At 40.6% G+C, this 24,109-nt stretch overlaps 1 protein-coding gene across 2 annotated transcripts in view; it reads left to right on the top strand.

The window, feature by feature from the left end:
- PCCA (propionyl-CoA carboxylase subunit alpha) overlaps positions 1 to 24,109 on the top strand; it is a 447,530-nt gene that overhangs the window by 162,460 nt on the left and 260,961 nt on the right. For both annotated transcript variants that reach the window (XM_069970721.1, XM_069970720.1), the window contains exons 10-11: positions 6,209 to 6,311; positions 16,432 to 16,526. In XM_069970721.1, the coding sequence (XP_069826822.1) occupies positions 6,209 to 6,311; positions 16,432 to 16,526 (198 nt within the window). The remainder of the gene's footprint in view (positions 1 to 6,208; positions 6,312 to 16,431; positions 16,527 to 24,109) is intronic.

Genomic DNA, 24,109 nt, shown 5'->3' with positions numbered 1-24,109 from the left:
GGTATCTGTAAAAAAAAAAAAAAAAAAAAATTATTTTATTATCTGGTGCAAAGATCTCTACACAGTTCAGATGCACAGTGCAGGAACAAAATTTGTAGGCGATTTTAAGAAACTTTGTAATTTGGGTTTATTAGCTGAAAAATGCATTTTTATCATGAAAAAGCAGTTTGAAGCTCTGCCCCCTGTCTTCGTGGTTTTCTATGGAGGGTGGAGGGAGATGAGGCACCAAAACAGGACATCAAAGAGTTAATTTACAGCTACATCACTGGACTATCTTCTCTGAAGTCAGCACTGACCTCTCTGACCTCTGAATACCGGCTTTCACAGAGCTCCCCTGTGTAATCCTTTGTTCTCTGCTCTCTGCTGCCGACTAATCACCCTCCTCCCCCCCTCCCCCCTCTTCTCTCCATAGGTTAGACAGGGCTCGACTGATGTAAAAGAGTCGAGATTTCCTGATAATGAGAAGTAAATGATGTGAATAATGGCATATTTGCCTAATAAAACCAATTACAAAGTTTCTTAAAATCGCCTGTACTATTGATTTCTGCAAAAAACAACAACAAAAAAAGACCGTGACATTTTACGTGGGGGCCATGATTGGGAGGGGGCTTAGGATTTGTTACAATTCTCAGCACTTCATGAGCTTGGAAAGCCTCTTTGACACCTTGCATCAAGGAATAAAAGCATTTTTTGATGCTCTAAAAGCACAGAAGATATATGCAGGGTGTCTTTATGTGCTAACTGTTGCAGTTTGCAGCTGAATGATTTAGATGCAGCTAATTCTAATGCAATGATGTGTCCAATGTTCTCAAGCACTTCAGAAGCACACAGCGCACATGGAGGAGATAATTCTCATTTTTATTTCTGTAGATTTGAGAAAACTTGGAAACTGCAATGTGGCAGAGATAGGCACTGTGTGTTTCTGAGGGTAAATTCACACGGGCGGATCCACAGCGGATTTAACGCTGCGAATTTGCAGCTAAATCTGCAGCGGATCTGTGCCCTGTGAATTCCAATGTAATTACATACTCGAAGCAGGATTGTCATCCTGCTGCCAGTATGTAAGTGCCGGCCCCAGTAACCCCTGTCGCTCTGGATGATTTGTTACCTGCAGTACGAGGTGGCCACATCTGAGGCTCCCGACTCCGAGATCCCACGCAGCCAATCAGTGACTGCAGCGGGGCTACATGTTGCACAGTCTCATTAACCTTCCCTTATGTGTATTTTTCTGTTTTAAAGCATGCAGTGTATAACCATGACTAAGGGCCATAACAGTTGGTTAATTGCTTCTGACCTGTTTCATTATTCTCTGTCTGCTTTATTTGACTCCTTTCCTTGATTTTAATGTATTTCTGATAAAGATCTAGAAGTTTTAAATCCACTAGTGAGTGCCAACTGCATTTCGTCAACGCTGTTGACTGATCAGAGTTTGTGCACCAAAGAGTTGACCGCTTAAGGGGGGGCTGACGATTTAATTTATTTTAAAATTTGCAAATTCGATTTTAAAAAAAGTGTGGACTCCTGTGCTGTTGGATGCAGGAGGATGGTCATGAAGCAGAAATGCCCTGTCCTACTGCTCCCTTGAGAAAGTCCTGGTGACGGAACGCGTGGGGTGTTCTGTGCTTTGGTTCTTCCTATGGCGGTTTGTATTATATTCCAGTTTTGCCTATTTAGCATTTACCTTTGCCTGATTTGGGATTTGAAACACTTTATTATTTGTGATTTTGCATTACCACTTCTTTTTCTCACTTTTTTCTATTCCGCTGCCACTCCATGCATTTGCTTATGATGAGTCAATTTCTGCTGTGTTGAATTAGAATCAGCAAATAGAAATATATTGTGTGTTTAAGTGATTTTAAATGTCTGTCCCTCGCTATGTGATTAAATATTCAAGATTTTTCTACTATATCTAGGAGGTGCAGTCTCAATTTCTTGCAACCTTGTTGCTGTTGGTTTTCTGTCCTGCTGCTCAACCATTTCTTTGCTGCAACATGTAAGTGTTAGTTCACTTACATGCTGCAACAGATCAGGTTAAAGATCTTATATGGGGCACTGTTACTGTGTAAAGCAATATAGTTGCTGACTCAAACTCCATTAAAATAGTATCAGAGGCTGCCCAAAAGGAGAAAAACATTCTGCTGATTATGTAGAAAAATAAAAAATGAGATATAAATTGTGTAATTGTGTAATGTTAAAAAAAAAAATCTGTCATGGTGCAAACATAATTGAAAAGTATCATTTTTTTTACATGGCACACTAATGTTCTATTATGTCTGTCCTTGAACATCATATTGATATACTTTTAGTATAGGATGTTAATATCCACCTCTTAAGGGTATGTGCACACTACAGAATACGCACAGAACTTTTATGTCAATTCTTTGGTGGATGGTGGATTTTGTTTGAGAATATCATTGAGTCTAGTGAACAGGCAGAACCTCTGTAGTGTGGACTCCACTTGAAGGTTCTAAATCTGGGAGTTGTAGAGGTAGGGGATAAAAATACAAAGTGTATCCAGTTGGTCCTTCTTGTGTGTTAATAATATCTGTACCTCCCCGAATTCAGGTCCAGGTCCCTGAGCTGATCTACTCCCCCCCCCCCCCCCTTTCCTCTTTTCTTTCTAGGAGGAATCCCTCTCAGCCCTACCTAGGAATTGATATTCCTGACAAGTATCATTATGGACATTGCTACGCGATTAATGACTTTGAGGGGAACTGACTAACCCTACATACTCCGTTATCAGAAAAGTCATTACTATATTGTTTGCTTATTGCAGTATTGTATGCTTGTATTTTGTCACTGACTATATTTGTAACTAGTAATATGTTTCCTAAGATTTTTACCAATTTGGCAGTCTTTATTATTTCTGTTAATTCACCTCTAACCCCCCCCCCCCCACACACACACACAAACTTCTTTTTTTCTCTAGCTATACCTTTCCTCTATTTATTTAAACAAAAAATTGCATTTAAATATGAAAATAATATATATATATATATATATATATATATATATATATATATATATATATAATCTTTACCTGATGGAAAGATTACCTAATTAGTCAGATTGATTTCTGCAAAATCAGGAATCCCTTTGTGGGTTTTCAATATACACATGCTTCAGTGGGTAAACCACCAGGAATCCGGTCAATGTCTAGTCTAATGGCTTACTTGATAAAAGCACTGGTAGACCGCTCAGGGGAAAGTAATGGTGGAGGGGCTCATATGCTTGTGGTACTACAATTTTTGTCTCCAGTGTGCACAAAAGTGACTTTAATTAATATATTTTTATAATTAAAAAGGCATGATTTGATTTCAGTTATTTGTACAATTTGAAGACAAGTTTGAAATCTTAACAAATAAATACATAGTTGGAGATTGGAAGGCTCTCTTATAGAGCAGGTCTACGTCCTGACATATAGGGAGGGACATAAACAGTGTGCTCGCATGCATGACATTTATATGCTTTTGAAGGGCCATGAAACAATCTATTAAAGGTATGGACACATTTTGAGTGCAAATTCATTCTATTCTTGCATTGTACTTCTCATGAAAAAAAGCAACTTTCTCCATAGGTCTTTATTAGAGTTGAGCAATTTTCAAGCATATATTTGTTCATCGCTCATATTTGTTCAAACACAATGTGCAGCAATTGAATTAAATACCCAGAGTCTCCTAACCTTGTCACAAAAAATAGCAGGCATGTTTTCTTCTAAGCAGCTGCCTAGCAATCTGAAAGTGAAGATAGTAAAGCATTTTCAGGTTGCTATTTCCTCAGTTTGAAATATAATTAAAAAATGACAGATACGAGGAAAATTGGAGGTTAAGAGAAAGTCTCGAAGATCAAGAGAAATTTGAGACAGCAGCTTGTAGGATTGCTAGAAAGGCAAATCAGACCCTCTACTCTTTCCCCTCCCCCTACCTCATCCGTGGCAGGGTTAGGAGACCCGGCCCCCCACGCTGATGGAGGTGATTGTGTATTGGCGGTGATCGCTAGCTGCAGCTCAGCTCCTTTTCACTTAAATGAACGGGACCTGAGCCTGTGGTGAGCTCATCTGTCTGCTTTTGCATGCGTGCGTGCGTTTGTGTGTGTGTGTGTGGGGGGGGGGGGGGGGGGGAATCATTGGGGTGTGTTTCAGCCAATGGCATTGGGAACATTTTATGTATAGAGGTTAGAATGCATTCAATGAAGTTCCTGGAAACTCTGTAAGCAAACGTAATGCCAACTGTAAAATAAGAAAAAAAAAGCTAAAAGAGGTTGTATTCTACAAATTAATAATGATTCCACACACACATCAAAATCCACAGTACACTGCATTAAAGGACAAGTGCCATGAAAAACTTTTTCCCAGTAATTGAAGCACATTACAAAGTTATATAACTCTGTAATATGCTTCAATCACCTATCTGCCTCCCTTCCCTGTCTTTTCCCCCCTCCACCCCCCACCAGGAAGTGTCCTGACTCACACAGACCTGATTACTGTCGTCACCGTCACCAGGCAGCTCCTTCTTGTGAGTCATCAGCAGGAGGGCTGCTCTAGGTCCTGTTACACCAGCCCCCCCTCCCCTCCTTGTCAGGTGACTCAGCTTGGTCAGCTTATCTTCTCTAGTGACATGACTCCTTCACTGAGTCCACTGCAGCAGGAGAGAGGGTATGAGGGGAGGGGGGAGCTGCCCATGTGCCGGAGTCAGTCTGAGGGAAGATAAGCAAGTGAGATGTGACAAGTGATGGCTTGCAGTTGTTCAGCCAATGGGAGCTGAGCAAGCCTGTCACCTGACAAGGCAGGGGAGGGGGGAGGCTAGTGTAACAGGAGAAGGAGCTGAGAGAAGAGCTTGGTGACTGTGACGACAGTAATCAGGTCTGTGTGAGTCAGGACACTTCCTGCTGGGGGGTGGAGGGGGGAAAAGACAGGGAAGGGAGGCAGATAGGTGATTGAAGCATATTACAGAGTTATATAACTTTGTAATGTGCTTTAATTACTGGGAAAAAGTTTTTCATGGCACTTGTCCTTTAATGCACTAAAGCGACTAAGGTTGGTTTACTAAGGAACTTAAAAGGCATAAGCTGGAGGTTCTTACAATGTTCTGCTCTAAATGTGAATAGATCTCAAAAGCGCAGTGGATGCAAGACAGACCAGGAATCTTACGGAATGGGATTACTTATGCAAGGAAGAATGTACTAAAAGGCCCTCAAACGAAAATTGATAGACTCTTGGCTGGCCACAAAAAGGATGTAGCTGTGACACATGCCAAAGGGGGTGCTATTAGTTACTAACTGTGCAGGGTGCTTCTGGTCCTTTTCCTTTTTTGTGCTTTTGAAAATGTACAACATGAAAACACTTTTTTTGAGCTTAACATACAAAGGGAATATGTCATCCTTGACTGTATGCCTTTTGGAGATCATTTCATCTTTAGCTTGTTTGACTGTTCACAGTAACAGTAATTTTGACCAGGGGTGTCCAGACTTTTACATGCCAATGTATATAAAAAAAGAACCCAACATTTCCAGTAGGCTGTGGATTGACAGACAGCAACTTGTGCATTTGATTGCAGAATTAACAACATTTACAGTTACCTTGCACTTGACCGAATACAGCATTTGTACTAGTTTGTGGTCTTACTGCAGAGCTCATGCTAGACTGTGGACTGAATAGTAACCTCCACACTAAACATTGGACTGGCCATCTACAACATTTACACAAGACTTTGGACTGACCAGCACCTACAAAATACTCTGGACTGACCAATATAATTTTCACTAGATGATAGACCAACTGACCTCAGCATTTCCCATGGACTGTGGACTGACAGTAGCATTTACTAAAGGTTTAGGAGTCAAGTAATATTTCGGTTAAATTTCAACGACTTTCGTTCCCATGTGCTGCCCTGTGGTTTGCACAAATTACAGGTTTGTTCTTTAGGCAGTAGGATTTTTTTCTCTACAAGAAAAAAATCATGTAGCCAGTAATTTTAAGGTTTCTTGTAGTGTTTGTTGTCCGTAACAACCAATCAAAACTCAAAAATATTCATGGGCCCTGGTAACATGATAGCTAAGCAATGATTGGTTGCCGTGGCCAATGAGGAATATTCTTACTGTAAGAATGCTTGATAAATCTTCCCTAAAGTCTGCAATATTTAAAAGTGTCACGATTGACTGATTATTTCCCATACATTTACCATCATGTTTTTGTTTTACAAATTTTTAGGGAAGGGTTCAGGTTTTCAACACAAGAGGCAGTGTCAAGCTTTGGAGATGATCGTCTGCTAATAGAAAAATTCATTGACAACCCCCGTCATATAGAAATCCAAGTAAGTATTGAAAATCCTATCTGCTATTTCTGAAGGTAATATATTTCTCTCAAATTTGTGTACTTTAGCATACTCACTGTACATTGACTATAATACTACAGGTTAAAGGAGAACTCATGGCTGGGGGGATTTTTGGCAGAGTGCTGGGAAGAGGGAGTATGAAAGAAGTAGCATGTTCAAAACTCCCTTGGTCCGGGAAGCCTCTGGGTCTGAGCGGGGACCTGACGTGTTAGGCCTGCTTAGCCAGTCAGTGGCCAAGGCAGGACCCCTCTGCGGCAATTGACTGGCTGACAGGAAAGTTTCCTTCCCAGAGTTTTGAGCCTGCTGCTTTGTGCTGAAGACAGCTGCTCTCTCTGTTCTGGAGTGCAAGTTTTCACATACAAAATTTAAAGTGTCACCGTCATTAATTTTTTTTTTTTTGCAGAAATCAATAGTACAGGCGATTTTAAAAAAACTTTGTAATTGGGTTTATTAGCCGAAAAATAATTTTTTATCATGAAAAAGCAGTTTGAAGCTCTCCCCCCTGTCTTCATTGTTCTCCTATGGAGAGTGGGAAATGAGACACCAAAACAGGACAACAAAGAGTTAATTTACAACTAAATGACCCGGCTATCTCCTCTGACAGTCAGCACTGACCTTTCTGACCTCTGAATACAGCTGTCACCCAGCTCTGTGCCTGTAATCCTTTGTTCTCCGCTCTTGCTGCCACTCATGTCCCTCCTTCTTCCTCCCCCCTCCCCTCTCTATAGAACAGACAGGGTTGTTTCTGATGCAACAAGTCACAATTTCCTGATATTTTGCAGTGAATGGAAAAGAGGAGAGGGGGGGGGACCTGGGAAAAGTCTTTTTTAATGCAGATAATGGCATACTTGCCTAATAAACCCAATTACAAAGTTTCTTAAAATCGGCTGGACTATTGATTTCTGCAAAAAAAACAAAAACAAAAAACGACAGTGACTCTTTAACCCTTTGAGGACCAGGCCCAAAATGACCCAGTGGACCGCGCAAATTTTGATCTTAGTGTTTTCATTTTTACCTCCTCCCCTTCTAAGAGCTCTAGCACTCTCAGTTTTCTATCTACAAGCCATGTAAGTGCTTGTTTTTTACAGGAATAGTTGTACTGTGTAATGGCGTCATTCATTTTCCCATAACATGTATGACGGAATTCCAAATATATTATTTATGAAGATATAAATAGGTGAAATCGTAAATAAGAATGCAATATGGTAACGTTTGGGGGGTTCCTGTGTCTACGTAATGCACTATATGGTAACAGCGACATGACACTATTATTCTATAGGTCAGTCCGAACACAACCATATGCAGGTTACACAGATTCTCTAATGTTATATATGTATTTTTTTATGAAATCCTTTTTTTTGGCAATTAAATATTAATAAAATGGGCCTATTGTGACGCTTATAACGGTTTTATTTTTTCACCTATGGGGCTGTATGGGGTGTCATTTTTTCCGCCATGATCTCTAGTTTTTATTAATACCATATTTGTGAAGATCGGACGTTTTGATCACTTTTTATTGATTTTTTTAAAATATATAATGTAACATAAAATCGGTAATCTGCGCACTTTTTCCCCTCTTTTCGTGTACGCCGTTTACCGATCACAATGACGCTTGTTATATTTTAATAGATCGGACAATTACGCACGCTACGGTATATTATATGTTTATCTATTTATTTTTATATGTTTTATTTATATAATGGGAAAGGGGGGTGATTTCAACTTTTATTGGGGGAGGGGCTTTGGGGTAGTGTAATAGTGTTTTGAACTTTTTTTTTTACACTTGTGAAGTCCCTTTGGGGGACTTCTACATACAGTACTTTGATTTCTACACTGATGATTGCTATGCCATAGGCATAGCATTGATCAGTGTTATTGGCGATCTGCTCATTGAGCCTGCCTGTGCAGGCTCAGTGTAGCAGATCGTCGATCAGACCGCACGGAGGCAGGTGAGAGACCTCCGGCAGTCCGTTTCAACGATTGGGACCCCCGCAGTCACACTGCGGGGGTCCCGATCGGTAAGTGACAGGGGACTCCCCCTGTCACTTACACTTAAACGCCGCGGTCGCGACGCGATCGCGGCGTTTAAGGGGTTAATGACAGGCGGCAGCGCGATCACTGCAGCGTGTCATTGCCGGTGAGGTCCCGGCTGCTGCTTGTAGCCAGCCCCCACCTGCTATGAAGCGCGCTCCGCTCCGGAGCACGCTTCATAGCGGGAGAAACACCCAGGACGTAAGGTTACGTCATGGGTCGTCTGGGGACAGACTTCCATGACGTAACCCTACGTCCAGGGTCGTCTAGGGGTTAAAATAATAGCATATACAGCAGCACACAAGGAATACAGTGGAGCATCAAACGGCAATCAAAAATGATGCAACATGATTACTTTCCTCCAGAGGGGCATTACCCCCTGGGCGCTGTCAACCTTGTATGATAACATAGGAGATCCTAGCTCTAAGATCACTACAACGCTGCAAGGCCATGTTCATGTTCCATTATCAGCAACCTTCCTTAGAGATTTCATGTTTTTTTTTTTTCCTACAAAACATAATGTTTAGTAGCTTATCCCATAAAATTAATTACATTTCTCTTGACCCCTTTAAGACAGAGCCCTTTGATGCACGGATGTCCTGGTCAAATTAATGCAATGTTCCTTCTCGCCTTTTAAGAGTCATAGCGGTTGGTTGTGTCAGGGCTGGTTGTGGTGTCATTTTTTGCACCATGATCTCAAGTTTTTATTAATGTCATATTGGTATAACAGAAAAATTTTGATCACTTTTTATAAAAACATTTTTCTAAAATATAATTTATTAAAATCAGCAATCCTGGTGTGTATTTTTTTCCCTGTTTATGCCGTTCTCCGTGCGGGACCAATATGATATTTTAAGATCGGACAATTCCGCATGCTACAATATGTAATATGTTAGTTTATTTTAAAATTTTTGGTTTTATAATGGGCAAGGGCAATAAATTTTTATTGGGAGGGTTTAAAAAAAAAAAAAAACTTTTTTAAACTTTTTTTTTTAACACTTCTTTTTTTTTTTTTTTTTTTTTTTTTACTGTAAAACATGCAATCAATAAATTACATGTTCTGATCTATGCTATGCCATAGCAAAAGTAAGTCAGGAACGTATATGTACATTTCTACTGCACGGGGTATGTGCAGAGGGAACGTGTATATATATATATATATGTATTACTGTATATATGTATTACTGACGGGAAGGGGTTAATAGCCATCCGGCTTATGAGTGAACCAGCCTGTCCACATTTATCCTTAATGTACTCTGCTCTTAACCAGCCTGCTCCCAGATTGGGACCATTCTTGTCAGATGCAGAGTAAGGCTGCGTTCACACTACGTATATTTCTGTCAGTATATGTATATTTCAGTCAGTATTGTGGTCCTCATATTGCAACCAAAACCAGGAGTGGATTAAAAACACAGAAAGGATCTGTTCACACAATGTTGAAATTGAGTGGATGGCCGCCATAACACAGTAAATAACGGCCATTATTTCAATATAACAGCCGTTGTTCTAAAATAACAGCAAATATTTGCCATTAAATGGCGGCCATCCACTCAATTTCAACATTGTGTGAACAGAGCCTTTCTGTGTTTTTTATCCACTCCTGGTTTTGGTTGCAATACTGACTGAAATATACTGTACGTAGTGTGAACGCAGCCTTAAGGTCAAAAGCATAGTTGTTCAGAAAAAGAAGTCGGTAATCCAGCACTTGAAGCAGAGAGATTCTTTTATTTCTCCAATGCCAAATATACAAGCAGCACCTAAGTGCAGTGACCCCACAGGACGCGTTTCAAGCGCATGCGCGCTCTTGATCACCCAAGTTTCCCTTGTGAGCTACTTCCTTAAATCATCACCACTGCAGGTGTAACATAGACAGGTGCACAAGTTAAATCTTAAAACAAACAATACTATTACTGCGGTAACATCTTAATTCAGAATGAAATATACATAAAATACTATGAAGGCAAAGAGAGCTTACATAATTCATCTGTTTAATACAATACCATATACATATGTGTAATTGTAAAAATAAATACAAAACTTAATAAATCTATAAGAATAATAATTATAAATATAGATATAGAACATGATAAATCTGTATAGGTATATGTAAGTACAACAGGATCCCAAAAGCATGATAAATTTCATATGGTGCCTGGAGGAGGGGCGGCAGGAAGCACAACAAACATGGATGCACGCAAATTGAGGAGCAAAGCAAGGAAGGGACAGTGATGAATCTTTCATCCAGAGTCCTCACTCAGGATCAAATTCATGTCCTGACACGAGGAATGAACTTTGCACCTACCAATACACCCGATGCATTTTCCATCATGTGTGATGTCAGCAAGTTCATTCGTGGTCTCACGGTACGTAGACATTTTCATGATCAGTCTGACAGTGATGTTATTATTGAGTCCAGTGAGACCACAAATGAATTTGTGGGCAAAATGTTTAATGAACAGTTTGCATTATTGACTTTGCAAGATTTACATAGTGCTCAAAATGTGACACATTCTGAAAGGGTTAATACCAATGTTTCTTTCAAAACCAGTAATCCAGATTTTTATCCCCTCCAGTCAAGGGCTGAATGTATGGATAAATTCCAGTATGTTGTAGAGAGGGATCTGACAGTCTTGTTACACGGTGCCACTGGGGAGCTGCAAACTCATTACAATCTTACATTTCGAGAGCGTACTGCTCTCAAAGAATTGCAGTCCTACAGTGACATAGTGATCAAGATGTCAGACAAAGGTAGCTTAGTCACAGTTATGAATAAGTCTGAGTACATACAACAAATTGATGACTTACTTGACGATAGAACCACTTATATGCCTCTCACTTACAATCCCACCAAACAGTTCAGAGAGGAACTAGAAAAGATCATTGCATATGGCCTTGGGCAAGGCATCCTTAACAAAAAAAGAATCTGAATATCTTTTAATAGATTATCCTATTACTCCTATTATGTATGCACTGCCCAAGACACATAAAGGCATTTCACCGCCACCCATGCGTCCTATTGTATCTAGCACTGGCTCCCTATTGGAGCGTCTTTCGGAGTGGCTTGACGATCTTTTGCAGCCACTTGTTAAACGTGTGCCTGGCTATCTCCAGGATTGTAGAGATGTTCTTACCAGCCTGAGTGACGTCACATGGCAGCCGGAGTGGCACTGGCTGACATGTGACGTCACTTCATTATACACCAGTATACCATGGCATGTTGCTTTGCAAGCGCTAGAATTTCACTTAAACAAATATGGCAATTATACAAGAGACCTGAATAATTATATTTTGGAAATTACATCTTTTTTGCTTAGTCATAATTTTTTTATGTTTGATCGTAAATTTTTTCTGCAAAAGAGCGGAGTCTCTATGGGAGCGAGACACTCCCCTTCATTAGCAAATTTAACCATGCCGTTTTGGGAAGAACAATTTATTTTTTCAGACACTAATCCTTTTTGCACGCAATTGCAATGGTACGGGAGATTCATCGATGATGTCATCATCATTTGGAACGGAGATGTCTCTCCCGTACCATTGTTCGTAGATTACTTAAACTCCAATAATTATAATTTAAGATTCACTTATAATTTACAGGAGGTGATCATTACATTTTTGGATGTAACTTTACAGGGAATACCTTCATCTAAAATTAATTTCTCCACTTACCGTAAACCCATTGCTGGGAATACTCTTTTAAGGGCAGATAGCAATCATCCTCCACATACAGTTCGTGCCATTCCTGTTGGAGAGCTCACACGCCTCAAGAGGAATTGTTACGGACAGTAACACCTTTAAACAGGAATCTGAGGCACTAGCTCATAGACTAAAAATGAGAGGTTATGCTAGCCACCATATTATGAGGGCCAAACATATTGTCTCTAAAAAAAGCCGAGATATTCTCATTAAACCAAAACAGAAAAATATCCCCAATCAAACTAAGACCAAACCGGTATTATCTATGGTTTATACTCCATTGTTTAATCAGATAAAATATATTATCAAAAAACACGTACATATCTTAATGGAGGATGACAAACTGTCAGAGATCCTGGCACAAGGTTTTGCTATCGTTCCCAAGTGAGCAAAAACTTTGGGAGACATACTTTCTCCAAGTTTAATCACCACAGATAAAAGGACTCCCACATGGTTACAAAGACATGGCTTCTTTAAATGTGGTGGCTATCCTTGCCGCACATGTAAATTTGCTAAACCCTGTACTACGTTTTCCAACAATTCAAATACCAGTCACTATAACATTAACCCCTTAGCGACCCATGATGTATCTGATACGTCATGGTGCCGCTCGGGGTGTTCAGAGCGGGGTCCCGCCGGGACCCCGCTCTGAACGGGGCTGATCCCGGCTGACACGTGCAGCCGGGCAGTGCCTCTATTAGCCGGCGCGGGTCCCGTTGCCGCGCCGGCTAATTAAGCCTCTAAGTGCAGCTGTCAAACCTGACAGCTGCACTTAGAGGCTTCAGACCTCACGTCCCTGGTGTCTAGTGGGACGGATCTCCCCCCCCGCGATGCGATCGCGGGGGGGAGATCCGTTCTTCTGCCCGTGCCGGGCCTCAGCGTTGGAATGACGCTGATCCCGGCTCGGCAATAGATTGCTATGGCCTGCAGCAGGCCATAGTAATCTATGACCGATCTAATCGATCTTTGCTGTGTATATACACAGCATTGATCTCTATGAGAGATCAGTGCTATGTATATACAAGCCCCCCAGGGGGGCTTCTAGTTACAGTAAAAAAAAGTAAAAAAGTGTTTTTATTAATAAAAAATCCCCTCCCCTAATAAAAGTGCAAATCACCCCCCTTTTCCCATTTTATAAATATAAATTAATAAATAAATAAACATATTTAGTATCGCCGCGCGCGTAATCGCCCGAACTATTAATTAATCACATTCCTGATCACGCACGGTAAACGGCGTCAGCGCAAAAAAATTCCAAAGTGCAAAATTGCGCATTTTTGGTCGCATCAAATCTAGAAAAAATGTAATAAAAAACGATCAAAAAGTCGTAAATGCGCAATTAAGGTACAGATAGAAAGAACGCATCATGGCGCAAAAACTGACACCTCACACAGCCCCATAGACCAAAGGATAAAAGCGCTATAAGCCTGGGAATGGAGCGATTTTAAGGAACGTATATTTGTTAACAATGGTTTGAATTTTTTACAGGCCATCCAATACAATACAAGTTATACATGTTATATATCATAGTAATCGTAACGACTTGAGGAACATGCATAACAAGTCAGTTTTACCATAGGACGGACGGCGTAAATGCAAAACTCCCCGAAATCAAAACAAATTCTTTTTTTTTCAATTTGACAGCGCAAATTATTTTTTTCCGGTTTCGCAGCATATGTTATGGAAAAATAATGCCTGTCATTGCAAAGTACAATTGGTTTCGCAAAAAATAAGCGCTCATATACGTCTCTAGGTGAAAAAATGCAAGCGCTATGGACTTTTAAACTTAAAATGGAATAAGCAAAAGCGCAAAAACGAAAATAGGCTTTGACCTTAAGGGGTTAAACAAAGGATAGATTGCAATTCTACTAACGTGGTATATGTCATCGAGTGTTCTCAGTGCAATATTAAATATGTAGGTTGTACAACCAGAAAAATTAAAATACGTGCACTGAGACACTTAAATGACATTACTGGCAATCCATTTCGACACAAGTGAGGTGCTTCAGCGCATTTCATTAACCAACATGATAAAAGAAGTGACAATTTCATGATTTATGGCATAGAAAAAATAAATGTCAAAGCCAGAGGAGGTGATACAGAAAAATTTCAAAAAAATCGTAAAGCCTATTGGCAGTTTGTTCTTGGCACAAGAGCTCCGGACGGTATGAATATACGCCGAGAACTTATGTATCATTACTAATTATTATATTTTTCATTTTTATTTTTATTTTAAAAATTTTTTTTATTGTTTATTTTTCATTTACACTTTTAATTTTTATTTTTTCGTTTCTCATGCCATATTAGATCATTTTTATACTCATTTGTTATATTAGCAGTTACATTATTTGAGTATTATTTGAGCTTTTTTGTCTAAGAAATATATTTTTTGGTTATACATGTGTTTCCATCATTAGAGTTTATTCACATGCAGTTATCATTACTCATTACCGCATCACTCACTATCGCATTGCTTGTGTCTCCACATCACAGTAACTACCGGTGACTTATCCAGTTATATAAGTATCATTATACTAGGTTAGTTTGTCACATAGTATTCATTTCCATCTACCATGCACAGTATAGCTTTTTATAAGTAATTTGCCATCCATGAAATCATGGTTTTTCATCATTAATATTTGGCCATATCATCTACATGATATGTGTGCATATTACTTTACTTTATATTGACATAATTCAGTAGTTTCCCTATAAGCCTAAATAAATAAATAAATAGCACATCACAAGCATTTGGCTGGCATTATTGTGCACCATATGAAATTTATCATGCTTTTGGGATCCTGTTGTACTTACATATACCTATACAGATTTATCATGTTCTATATTTATAATTATTATTCTTATAGATTTATTAAGTTTTGTATTTATCTTTACAATTACACATGTGTATATGGTATTGTGTTAAACAGATGAATTATGTAAGCTCTCTTTGCCTTCATAGTATTTTATGTATATTTTATTCTGAATGAAGATGTTACCGCAGTAATAGTATTGTTTGTTTTAAGAGTTAACTTGTGCACCTGTCTATGTTACACCTGCAGTGGTGATGATTTAAGGAAGTAGCTCACAAGGGAAACTTGGGTGATCAAGAGCGCGCATGCGCTTGAAACGCGTCCTGTGGGGTCACTGCACTTAGGTGCTGCTTGTATATTTGGCATTGGAAAAATAAAAGAATCTCTCTGCTTCAAGTGCTGGATTACCGACTTCTTTTTCTGAACTGCAGTATCGTGCATTTGCCAGATGCGAATCTGGGGCACCAGAGAGTTCTTGGTCGGTGAGCTGACAATTACACTTTTTTTGTCTGCAAAAGCATAGTTGACCTCAGATTAATCCTCCCGACATTACAGAGTGCAGAATCAGCCAGGAAGTTGTTTACATGTGTTAACAAAAAACATCTCAGAAGGGAGGGGGAGGAGTGGGAGACAGAGAGAAAGTCTCACACAGTTTTCTGATTCTTCAGTACAAAGCAGCAGGCTCAGAACTTGGGCAAAGGAGACTGATAAGGTAATGACAAGTATAGGATGAATGGTTAGACCACCTATAAACTCAACTTTCTGGAAACATTTTGGCATTATTGATTGTTACAATGATTTGATTGATGTCTTTAATTGTGACAAAAGTGCATGTCAGGTGTTGCTGTGGATGTATGTGTTGCTGTAGATACTGGACTTAGCAAAGTCCATAATGCAGTCCTTTAGAGTTAATACATTTATTGAAAATTAGACATAAGCATACCTGCTATTAGACAGCCTTTTCTGAGCAATGTGCAGTCACCCCTGGCACCAGAAGATTGGCTATCCATTAGGTAACCATGTATATGTTTACGTTGTGAACTCAGCAGGTGTGGATGTTTCTATCCATGGCTATCTGATTAGCGTTCAACAAGAGTGTAGCACGCTGATCAAGATCTGCTGTCTAATGACAGGTATGCAAATCCTGGGATAACTGTCAATTTGCAGCTGGCTGAAGGATGGATATCAAAGAATTGTTTTTAATGGTATGTATACGGAGCAGAGACTTGTTACAAGTGGGGATAACCAAGGTTCTGTTCTTTGTTTTCTTAATATATTTGTAAGTGGTGTAGGACAAGGTCTGGCAGGTTTGACTGTTTTGCCAATGTCATGAAAATGTGTATTTGGGTTGATGTTCCTGGAGGTGTAGTATTGGAGAATCCTTTAGGGGTAGTGATTTTTGAAAACCTCAAAATGAGTAAACAGCATATCCTGGCAGTAGAAAGAAAAGACGAATGCTTAAGGTATTACGAATTGGAAAGGACGTAGTGTGATCCCACTGTATAAAGCTCTTTGAGATATGTAAAATACAAAATTCATAGTTTTCCATTCCTTTGTTCTAGGTACTAGCAGATAAACATGGCAATGCACTGTGGCTAAATGAAAGAGAATGCTCCATCCAAAGACGCAACCAGAAAGTAGTAGAAGAGGCACCTAGGTGAGTTCGAAGCTTTATCTTGACATCACTGGTGCTGTATAGTGTTAAGTGAACCTATCAAAATGTTTAGGTTCAGCAGCGTCATCCGAATCCAAATGATTGTGTTTGATTCCCCCGGCTTCAGAAGTTTAATATCACCCTAGGGCTGCCAGGAAAATATGAGTACCATGCCTGTATCCATGTTTTCCAGGACTCCCTAGGGTGGCATCCAACTTCTTAAGCCACAGGGAATCAAACGCTGAGTGTTCAGCTAAACCCAAACATTTTGACAGGTTTGCTCATTACTAGTGCTATGTGACTCTTATGTTACCTTCCTGCAGAAATGTGTGTTTGTGTAATGTTTTTCTGGTTTTAGGCTGGGTTCACACTACGTATATTTCAGTCAGTATTGTGGTCCTCATATTGCAACCAAAACCAGGAGTGGATTAAAAACACAGAAAGGATCTGTCCACACAATGTTGAAATTGAGTGGATGGCCGCCATATAACAGTAAATAACGGCCATTATTTCAATATAACAGCCGTTGTTTTAAAATAACAGCAAATATTTGCCATTAAATGGCGGCCATCCACTCAATTTCAACATTGTGTGAACAGAGCCTTTCTGTGTTTTTAATCCACTCCTGGTTTTGGTTGCAATATGAGTACCACAATACTGACTGAAATATACGTAGTGTGAACCCAGCCTTAAACTATATGAGATTAGAGCTGGTTTAGGATTAAGGGTATATTCACACGGACGGGCTCGCAGCGAGATTCTCGCGAGGACAGGTAAAGTATGCTTACAGCAGGGGAGCAGAAGGGGTTGAGGGCGGTATAATTAAATACTCGCTGCGGTCGTTTAGACCGCAGCAAGTATGTAGTGTATGGGAACTGCCAGGACCTGCCGGGCTCGCAGCGAGAATCTCGCTGCGAGCCCGTCCGTGTGAATATACCCTAACAGTGAATATTTTTGTTGCCCAAACTCTGTTTAAAGTGAATCTGTCAGTTGCAATTCTTGTTCCAAACTGCTGACACTGTTAGATGTTGGCACAAGAAGACACACAGTACCTTTCATATATCTGTCTGTACATTTGTAATGGGCAGCGTGTATAGACCAACTGTGCTTCCTGATGTGGCCCTAGGCTGGACCAATTTGCTATATTTTCCAAAAACCAGGACAAAAATTTCAATCAACAATACATAATCTTTATTCAAAAATGATTTTAAAAATCTTTAAATCTTACAATAATCAATAAAAGTTGATCACATAGCCATACACACAAGTAGTACACCACCACAGGAACTGTAAACTCATTAATATAAAGTGCAATAAGGAAATGATACTATTCCCAACAGTTTATATTCATGATTATTGCACAGAACTCCAATAATGTCATCCCTATAGAGAAATTGCACATCGCCCAGTGGCCTATTTAGCAGCAAGAGGAGTAAGGTAATTAAATCATAATACCTGTGGAATGGATGTGTGCCGCTTCTCCTGGACCAATTTGCTAGCAAAGTCTTAAAGCGTAACTATAATTTCAGTAGCCAAAAAATGAAATTCCTCAAATAAAAAGCCCACGTGTTACCCTTTAAAACGAGCCCTAAACTGCGTTGATAATGTGTGCGCTCGCTGAGATATCCCCAGTTGTTTGGCTCAGAAGAATAAATGAATTTTTCTTCTGGCTGAGAGAAAGTGGGCGTGGCCTATCCCTCATCTTCCTGGCTGCGTCCCTCCATTCACTGAGCAGCACCTCAGCAGATGTATCACACATAGCAGGATTAGATACAGCCCCAGCATACAGTATCACAATGTAAGATTAGATACAGAGCCCCAGCAGATGGTATCACACACAGTGGGATTAGATACAGTCATCTGCTCTCATAACACTGTAGGATAATGTCAGCCATGGAGGTGGGGGCACCTGCTGCAGACCTCTGATAGTGAATGTTATATGTACTATGGAAGGACTGCAGCTGTGTTGTGCTGGGACGGGACTTGTAGTCCTCCCCTCAGTGACTCACCCACTCTCCCTCATGCTGTACATTGGAGTCATGGTGGCACTGGATACACTTGTCCCTCCATCCAGCTCTTCCCCCTGCGCTGCTCCTCACACACAACACCCTCAGCTCTGCTAAGTGACCTCTGTGGGGGGAGGGGGGAGAACGTGCTGCTAGGAGGTGGGGGAGGAGGTTTTGTTTCTGTCTGTGTCAGGACTGTTATCTGATGCTTCTCTGAGTCCGTACACTAGGTACAGATCTCCAGGGAGAGGGCGTGTCCAGCAGGAATGCAGAAATAAGTCAGAGCCAGAGAGAGCTCTGAGGGGACAATCGGCCTTATGTATTTAAAAAACTGTTCATTTTACTGTTCGTTTTTAATGTATATTGCAAAAATTCTTATCATGCCCTAAGCTAACTAAAACTGAAAGGTCAAAATATTTTATAGTTACGCTTTAAGTGCCCTCTATGTCTTCACCCTTTTTCCCACTGCAGGTTGCGAAAGCTGGACTTCTGCAGCTAGAAGACACCAGGTTGTTCTACAAATCTGCTCTCAGTGTATTTAACGGCTCGACCCAAGAACCAGACAGTTCCAATGCAAAGCAGCAGAGAACAGGCCAAATATGTGTAGTCAGCAAGCTAGGTCATCAAGAAAAAAATCAGTATAGTACCAGGGATAAGACTACACTATGAGGCCAAGGATCAGGCAATCTGTTTCAGATGCAGGTCAGACAACCCAAACCATCAACAGTAGAGGCAAATGGTACAGATAGGGGTCAGGCAGATGAATGTAGGGAACAGCCACGGGTCAGGATACGCAGTGTCGCAAAGTAAGCCGTGCTCCTGTTTGCATAGATCAGGGCCGGACTGGGACTGAAATTCAGCCCTGGCATTGAAAGGCACAGAGGCCTGTTTGCTGTCGGCACCTAAGAAACTATCATTATAATGCTGCCTTTATATAAAACATGACTATGTTCTGGTTACCTCTCTACTCTCCTTCATGGTCCTCCTGCAGCGTCTCCAGTTCCCCCACTGAGAGTAGCCTCTGTCACTTCCAAGACAAGCTCATCTCAGCAGAGGCAGCCTGCTGAGGATAGCAGCATGGCCAGTAATTTGCTGAGCTGGCTGTTACAGCTGAGAAAACTTGTCTTGAATGCAGAGTCTTCGCAGGAGATATGTAATAAAAATTATTTGTTACATTTTTACATTCCTGGGGTTCCTCTCATCCCAGATCAAATCCCTATACAACGCCTGTATATACATCGGCAACCAGAATGGATTCAAGCGCCAGGGCGCTCTCATCACGCCCAGCCTATTACCGCAGCACACTGTTACTCTTAGAGGAGCATGGTCTCATAGGCCATGAGGCTCCACATCCACAATTGCTTGATGCATCAAATCATTCCCCATTGCAAGGTCTATGTGCTGAGTAGCTGGAATATTGCTTACCCAATGGGTATTTGACTCGATAAATAAATCAAATAAGTCAGATTCATCCAAAAGTTTGGCCATCGTTGTCAGATTAGGAGTAAGGCCATTATAGCCAATATTGTGGTTATCAAGTTGTAGATCAATAACATTATTGAAGTCCCCCCACTAATGACATTGGTTCCTCCGGCACTGATGTTTAAATTTCCAGAGAGCTCTCAGTATGCTATGGGAGTAGGGGAGAGGAATATATACAGCAATGTTGACATATATCACGCAATAGACCTCACAGTATATACATATGAATCTACTTTCTGAGTCAACCAGGGATTGCATTGCAATGTGTCAGAATACTCATGTGTTGAAAAAGTAGCATGATAAGCACTCCCGACCCACATTTTGTTCAGGGCCCTTAACTATCATTAGTAAGGTGTGACACAGGATAGCAGGTTGAAACTGATGAAGTAACTGGAAGACCGCCATTCTCTTAGTAGGAGAGCTCCACCTGCACACATTCCACGCTATGATATCTACTTTTTGAGCCATAGCAATAACAAGCCAATAAACTGTAATATAATATGCACCACTTTTACAAGATAGAAACCGCAAAATCTCAACATGGGTATAACATGCCTTACTAATGCACTCCGCCTGTCATGTACATATAAGACTTCCACAAAAAAAAAAAAAAAACATACCGCAACTGGCAGTTCATGGGGCTAAAACTTTAGACCCAAACAGTGAGCGGGGCACACAGTAACCCCACCCTGAGTCGTTTATGCACCAGGGTTTCTCCCCTCAGCTTTCTCTTGGACACCGATTAAATTGATATTATTCAGTCTTAGACGGTTTTCGATATCATATACCTTAGCAGCCAGCACGGACAGCACTTTATTCATGCCCCGTTTTATGGGGGCACCTGATCCTCCAGAGGTCCCATTCTCTCCAACACCTTCTGCAGATCATGACGCAGGAGGTAATGTTCCCCATCATAGGGTATATGCACACTGGGCAGAATTTAAGCCCCCCCATTGACTTCTATAGGATTCCTCAAGCAGATCTACAGCAGAAAATTCTGCTCGGAAATTCTGCAGTGTGAACAACAGAGCAGAAAACCCATTGAACACAATGGGACTTTGCGCTGTACATATTTTACGGGAGGAATTTCAAGCCTAATTCCTCGCCTTTTCCTCAGTGTGCACATACCCCTAGACTTCAGATCCTCATTGCCCCTAGAGATTGCTAAGAGAATTTCCTGCAGAGTGGGAGCACCGCTAGTGTGTGAGGTAACCTCAGCAGCATGATCACTGGCCCGGCCGTCCCCTTTTCCTCAGCACCTGCCACAATGTCTGGAGCTACCACGTGTGCCGCTGTTACCTCAGGAACTTCACCGGGTCCCAGCCAGTCTGTGTGCGCAGGCCTCCTGCAGGGCACACACACACACTACATATCAGTCAGTGGGGCACACACACTAAACACAAACACACAAGCTATGCTTACCTGCTTTATTTCTTGGTTGATTAATTGATCTTGTACTTGATGAGCAGGAGCTGGCAGGACCCTGCACCTAAGTTTCCCTCCCTGTCTAAGTCCCTCAATCAAACCCCACCCCTTTTAGACCTCCACTTTTTACACTGAAAAATACTCCTGTTGTTATCCCCCTCGAGGATGTGGGGGCCTGCTGTTGGAGTAAAATCGAGCTGGCTGGGTACATACTGTTTTTAAAACTGAGGCAGACTGGATTCTGGATTCATACCCTAATGCTCCCCTCCCCCGGCACTACACAGCCTTCTATATCCGGTTATTTACCGGGCTGTGAAGTGCAGGGACAGAGACCTGCCCACTCAGCACCGCAGCCTGGTATTTGCCTGAACTGCCAGATGCCCAGTCCGGCCCTAGATACACAGCTACTTTTCATAGTATAAAATTTGTTTAAAACACATAGTAAATGTGGTGCAAAAGAAAACAGAATTTTCACATTTTTAGAATAATAAATAAGCTTAATTATTTCTCCTTTCCTATTTTAAATTGCCATGAAATCGTTGATTTTACCTTAGAATTTGGCCTAGTAGAATTCACAGCAGATTACAGCCTTACTAATTTTTGTATACCAGGCATATACCAAGCATCATTTTCAAGTGTTACTCACATTTATTTTGTAGTTTTTATATTATGGTATATACACATGACAATTACTTAAAAATGAAAATTTGGAATCGCTAACAAAAACGTAATATTTCTTGGATAATTGTGATAAATTTATTGCTCATTTTCACATTGGACTATATTGCGTCAATTTCTTGTATCTGAAGTCGATTGAATAAATATGACAAAAGTCCATAATAGCCTGGTAGTTTAAAGGCCCACAAACAAGCTAAGCATCACACTCTGTTTCCATTTAGGAGTGATTCCCTGTGTAGTCCTCATCATGTCACAGCTATCGAGTGGCTAAAATACTGTCGGAGAGTGAGGTGCTGGAGTCAAGTGACACATGGCGTATTTAAGTGCTGCATAATTAGTCTGGGAGGAAGAGATGATTAAGGAGGTAGAAGATAACTGAGAATAAGTGGCTGGGTGTTGGGCAATAATGTTCACTACAAAATGCATAGGAAGTGTAGAGAAGCAGAAAGGAATATGAAAACTTCAGTTAATTAACCTGTCTGATTGCAAAGATAATCCAGTCATTTCAGAGTAGAAAGCCTAACCACATGGCAGAGATCAAGTTTAGCAGTGTGACACCTCTGTTCCATTCTTCCGCTGCAGCAGGAGGTGAGCAGTGAGAGTGTGAAAGGCGATGCAGATATATATTCTGCAAACAGGGGAAGACACAACTCTAGTGCAGGGGAGTAGCTGTCCTTTCATCCATATTAGGAATAATGATGCTTGTTCTGCAATACAGCTGCAAGGTGTAATTCAGTCTTTAAAATCCTCAACCCCCTCATAAAATGTTCAAGCTGTGCGTTCAGTAATGTCTAATCAACACAATCCAGCCTGATTGAAATGCGCATTTAAATCTTTAGTGGAGGAAATAGATAATTTTATTGAAGAAAATTCTTGCCATTCATGTTTTTGTAAAATTCATGTGTTGGACTAAACACCTCATAAGAAAGCCCTAGCTTAGTTTTTTTTATTCTTAGCCAGCGTGCATGTTTGTGTACAGTGCTCAGCATAATGTGAGTACACCCCCTTTTCAAAATAGATTTGAATCAGTATTTGACAAAACATAAGAACAATTTTCAAAATCCAATAAACTTAAAGGGGTAGTTCACCCCCCAAATTTTTTTTTTAAATCAACTGGTGCCATAAAGTGCCAGAGATTTGTAGTTCACTTCTATTAAAACATCTTAAGTCTTCCAGTACTTATCAGCTGCTGTGTGTCCAGTAGGAAGTGGTGTTTTCTTTCCTGTCTGACACAGTGCTCTCTGTTGCCTCCTCTTTCCATGTCAGGAACTGTCCAGAGCAGCAGCAAATCCCCATAGAAAACCTCTCCTGCTCTCCAGACTGGAAATTATACAACTTCCTGCTGGGCATACAGCAGCTGGAAGGCTTGAGATTTTTTAATAGAAGTAAATGACAAATCTCTGGCACTTCATGGCAGCAGTTGGTTTGAAAGAAATTTTTTTTGGGTGAACTACCCCTTTTAAGTTTCAAAGCACATTTGTTTAAGCAATGCTATGAAAGTAAGTTTTTAAATAGGCCCTATAATTAAAAAAAAAAAAACTACTTTTGATGACATATGAAAATTTAAGAGTGTTCAGATTAGAGCCAATCAGAAGAACAAGCCTAGAGAAACACATATGCCTCATGGCCTTCCTGGCTCTGTGCCACATGACCTAGATGGATATCCAATACAAAGTAAGAATCTCAATGCTGTTTAGGTCACAGAAAAAGAACAAGGAGAGGAGCAAGCAGTATTACAGTAGTCTCCCCTCTCATTCTATTGATCTGTCAGGGTCTGAAGACTTAAACCATGAACTATAAAAACTGTTGATATGTCTCTCTGATATAAGCAGTAAATATGAGTGACTTTACAGTATTAACTAATGGCCCTATTCCACGGGTCGTTTTAGAGGAGCAAACGAGCGCTAATAGCGCTCGTTTGCTCCTCGTTCGCCGCTCGCTGCCGCCGCTATTAAACGCGGCTGCAGCGAGCAAGTGAGTGCGGGAGGGGCGGCG

The sequence above is a fragment of the Dendropsophus ebraccatus genome, chromosome 5 (assembly GCF_027789765.1).
Source record: "Dendropsophus ebraccatus isolate aDenEbr1 chromosome 5, aDenEbr1.pat, whole genome shotgun sequence".
NCBI classification, from domain to species: Eukaryota; Metazoa; Chordata; class Amphibia; order Anura; family Hylidae; genus Dendropsophus; species Dendropsophus ebraccatus.
The sequence above is the reverse complement of the archived record's forward strand: the minus strand, read 5'-3'. Positions and strand labels throughout refer to the sequence as shown.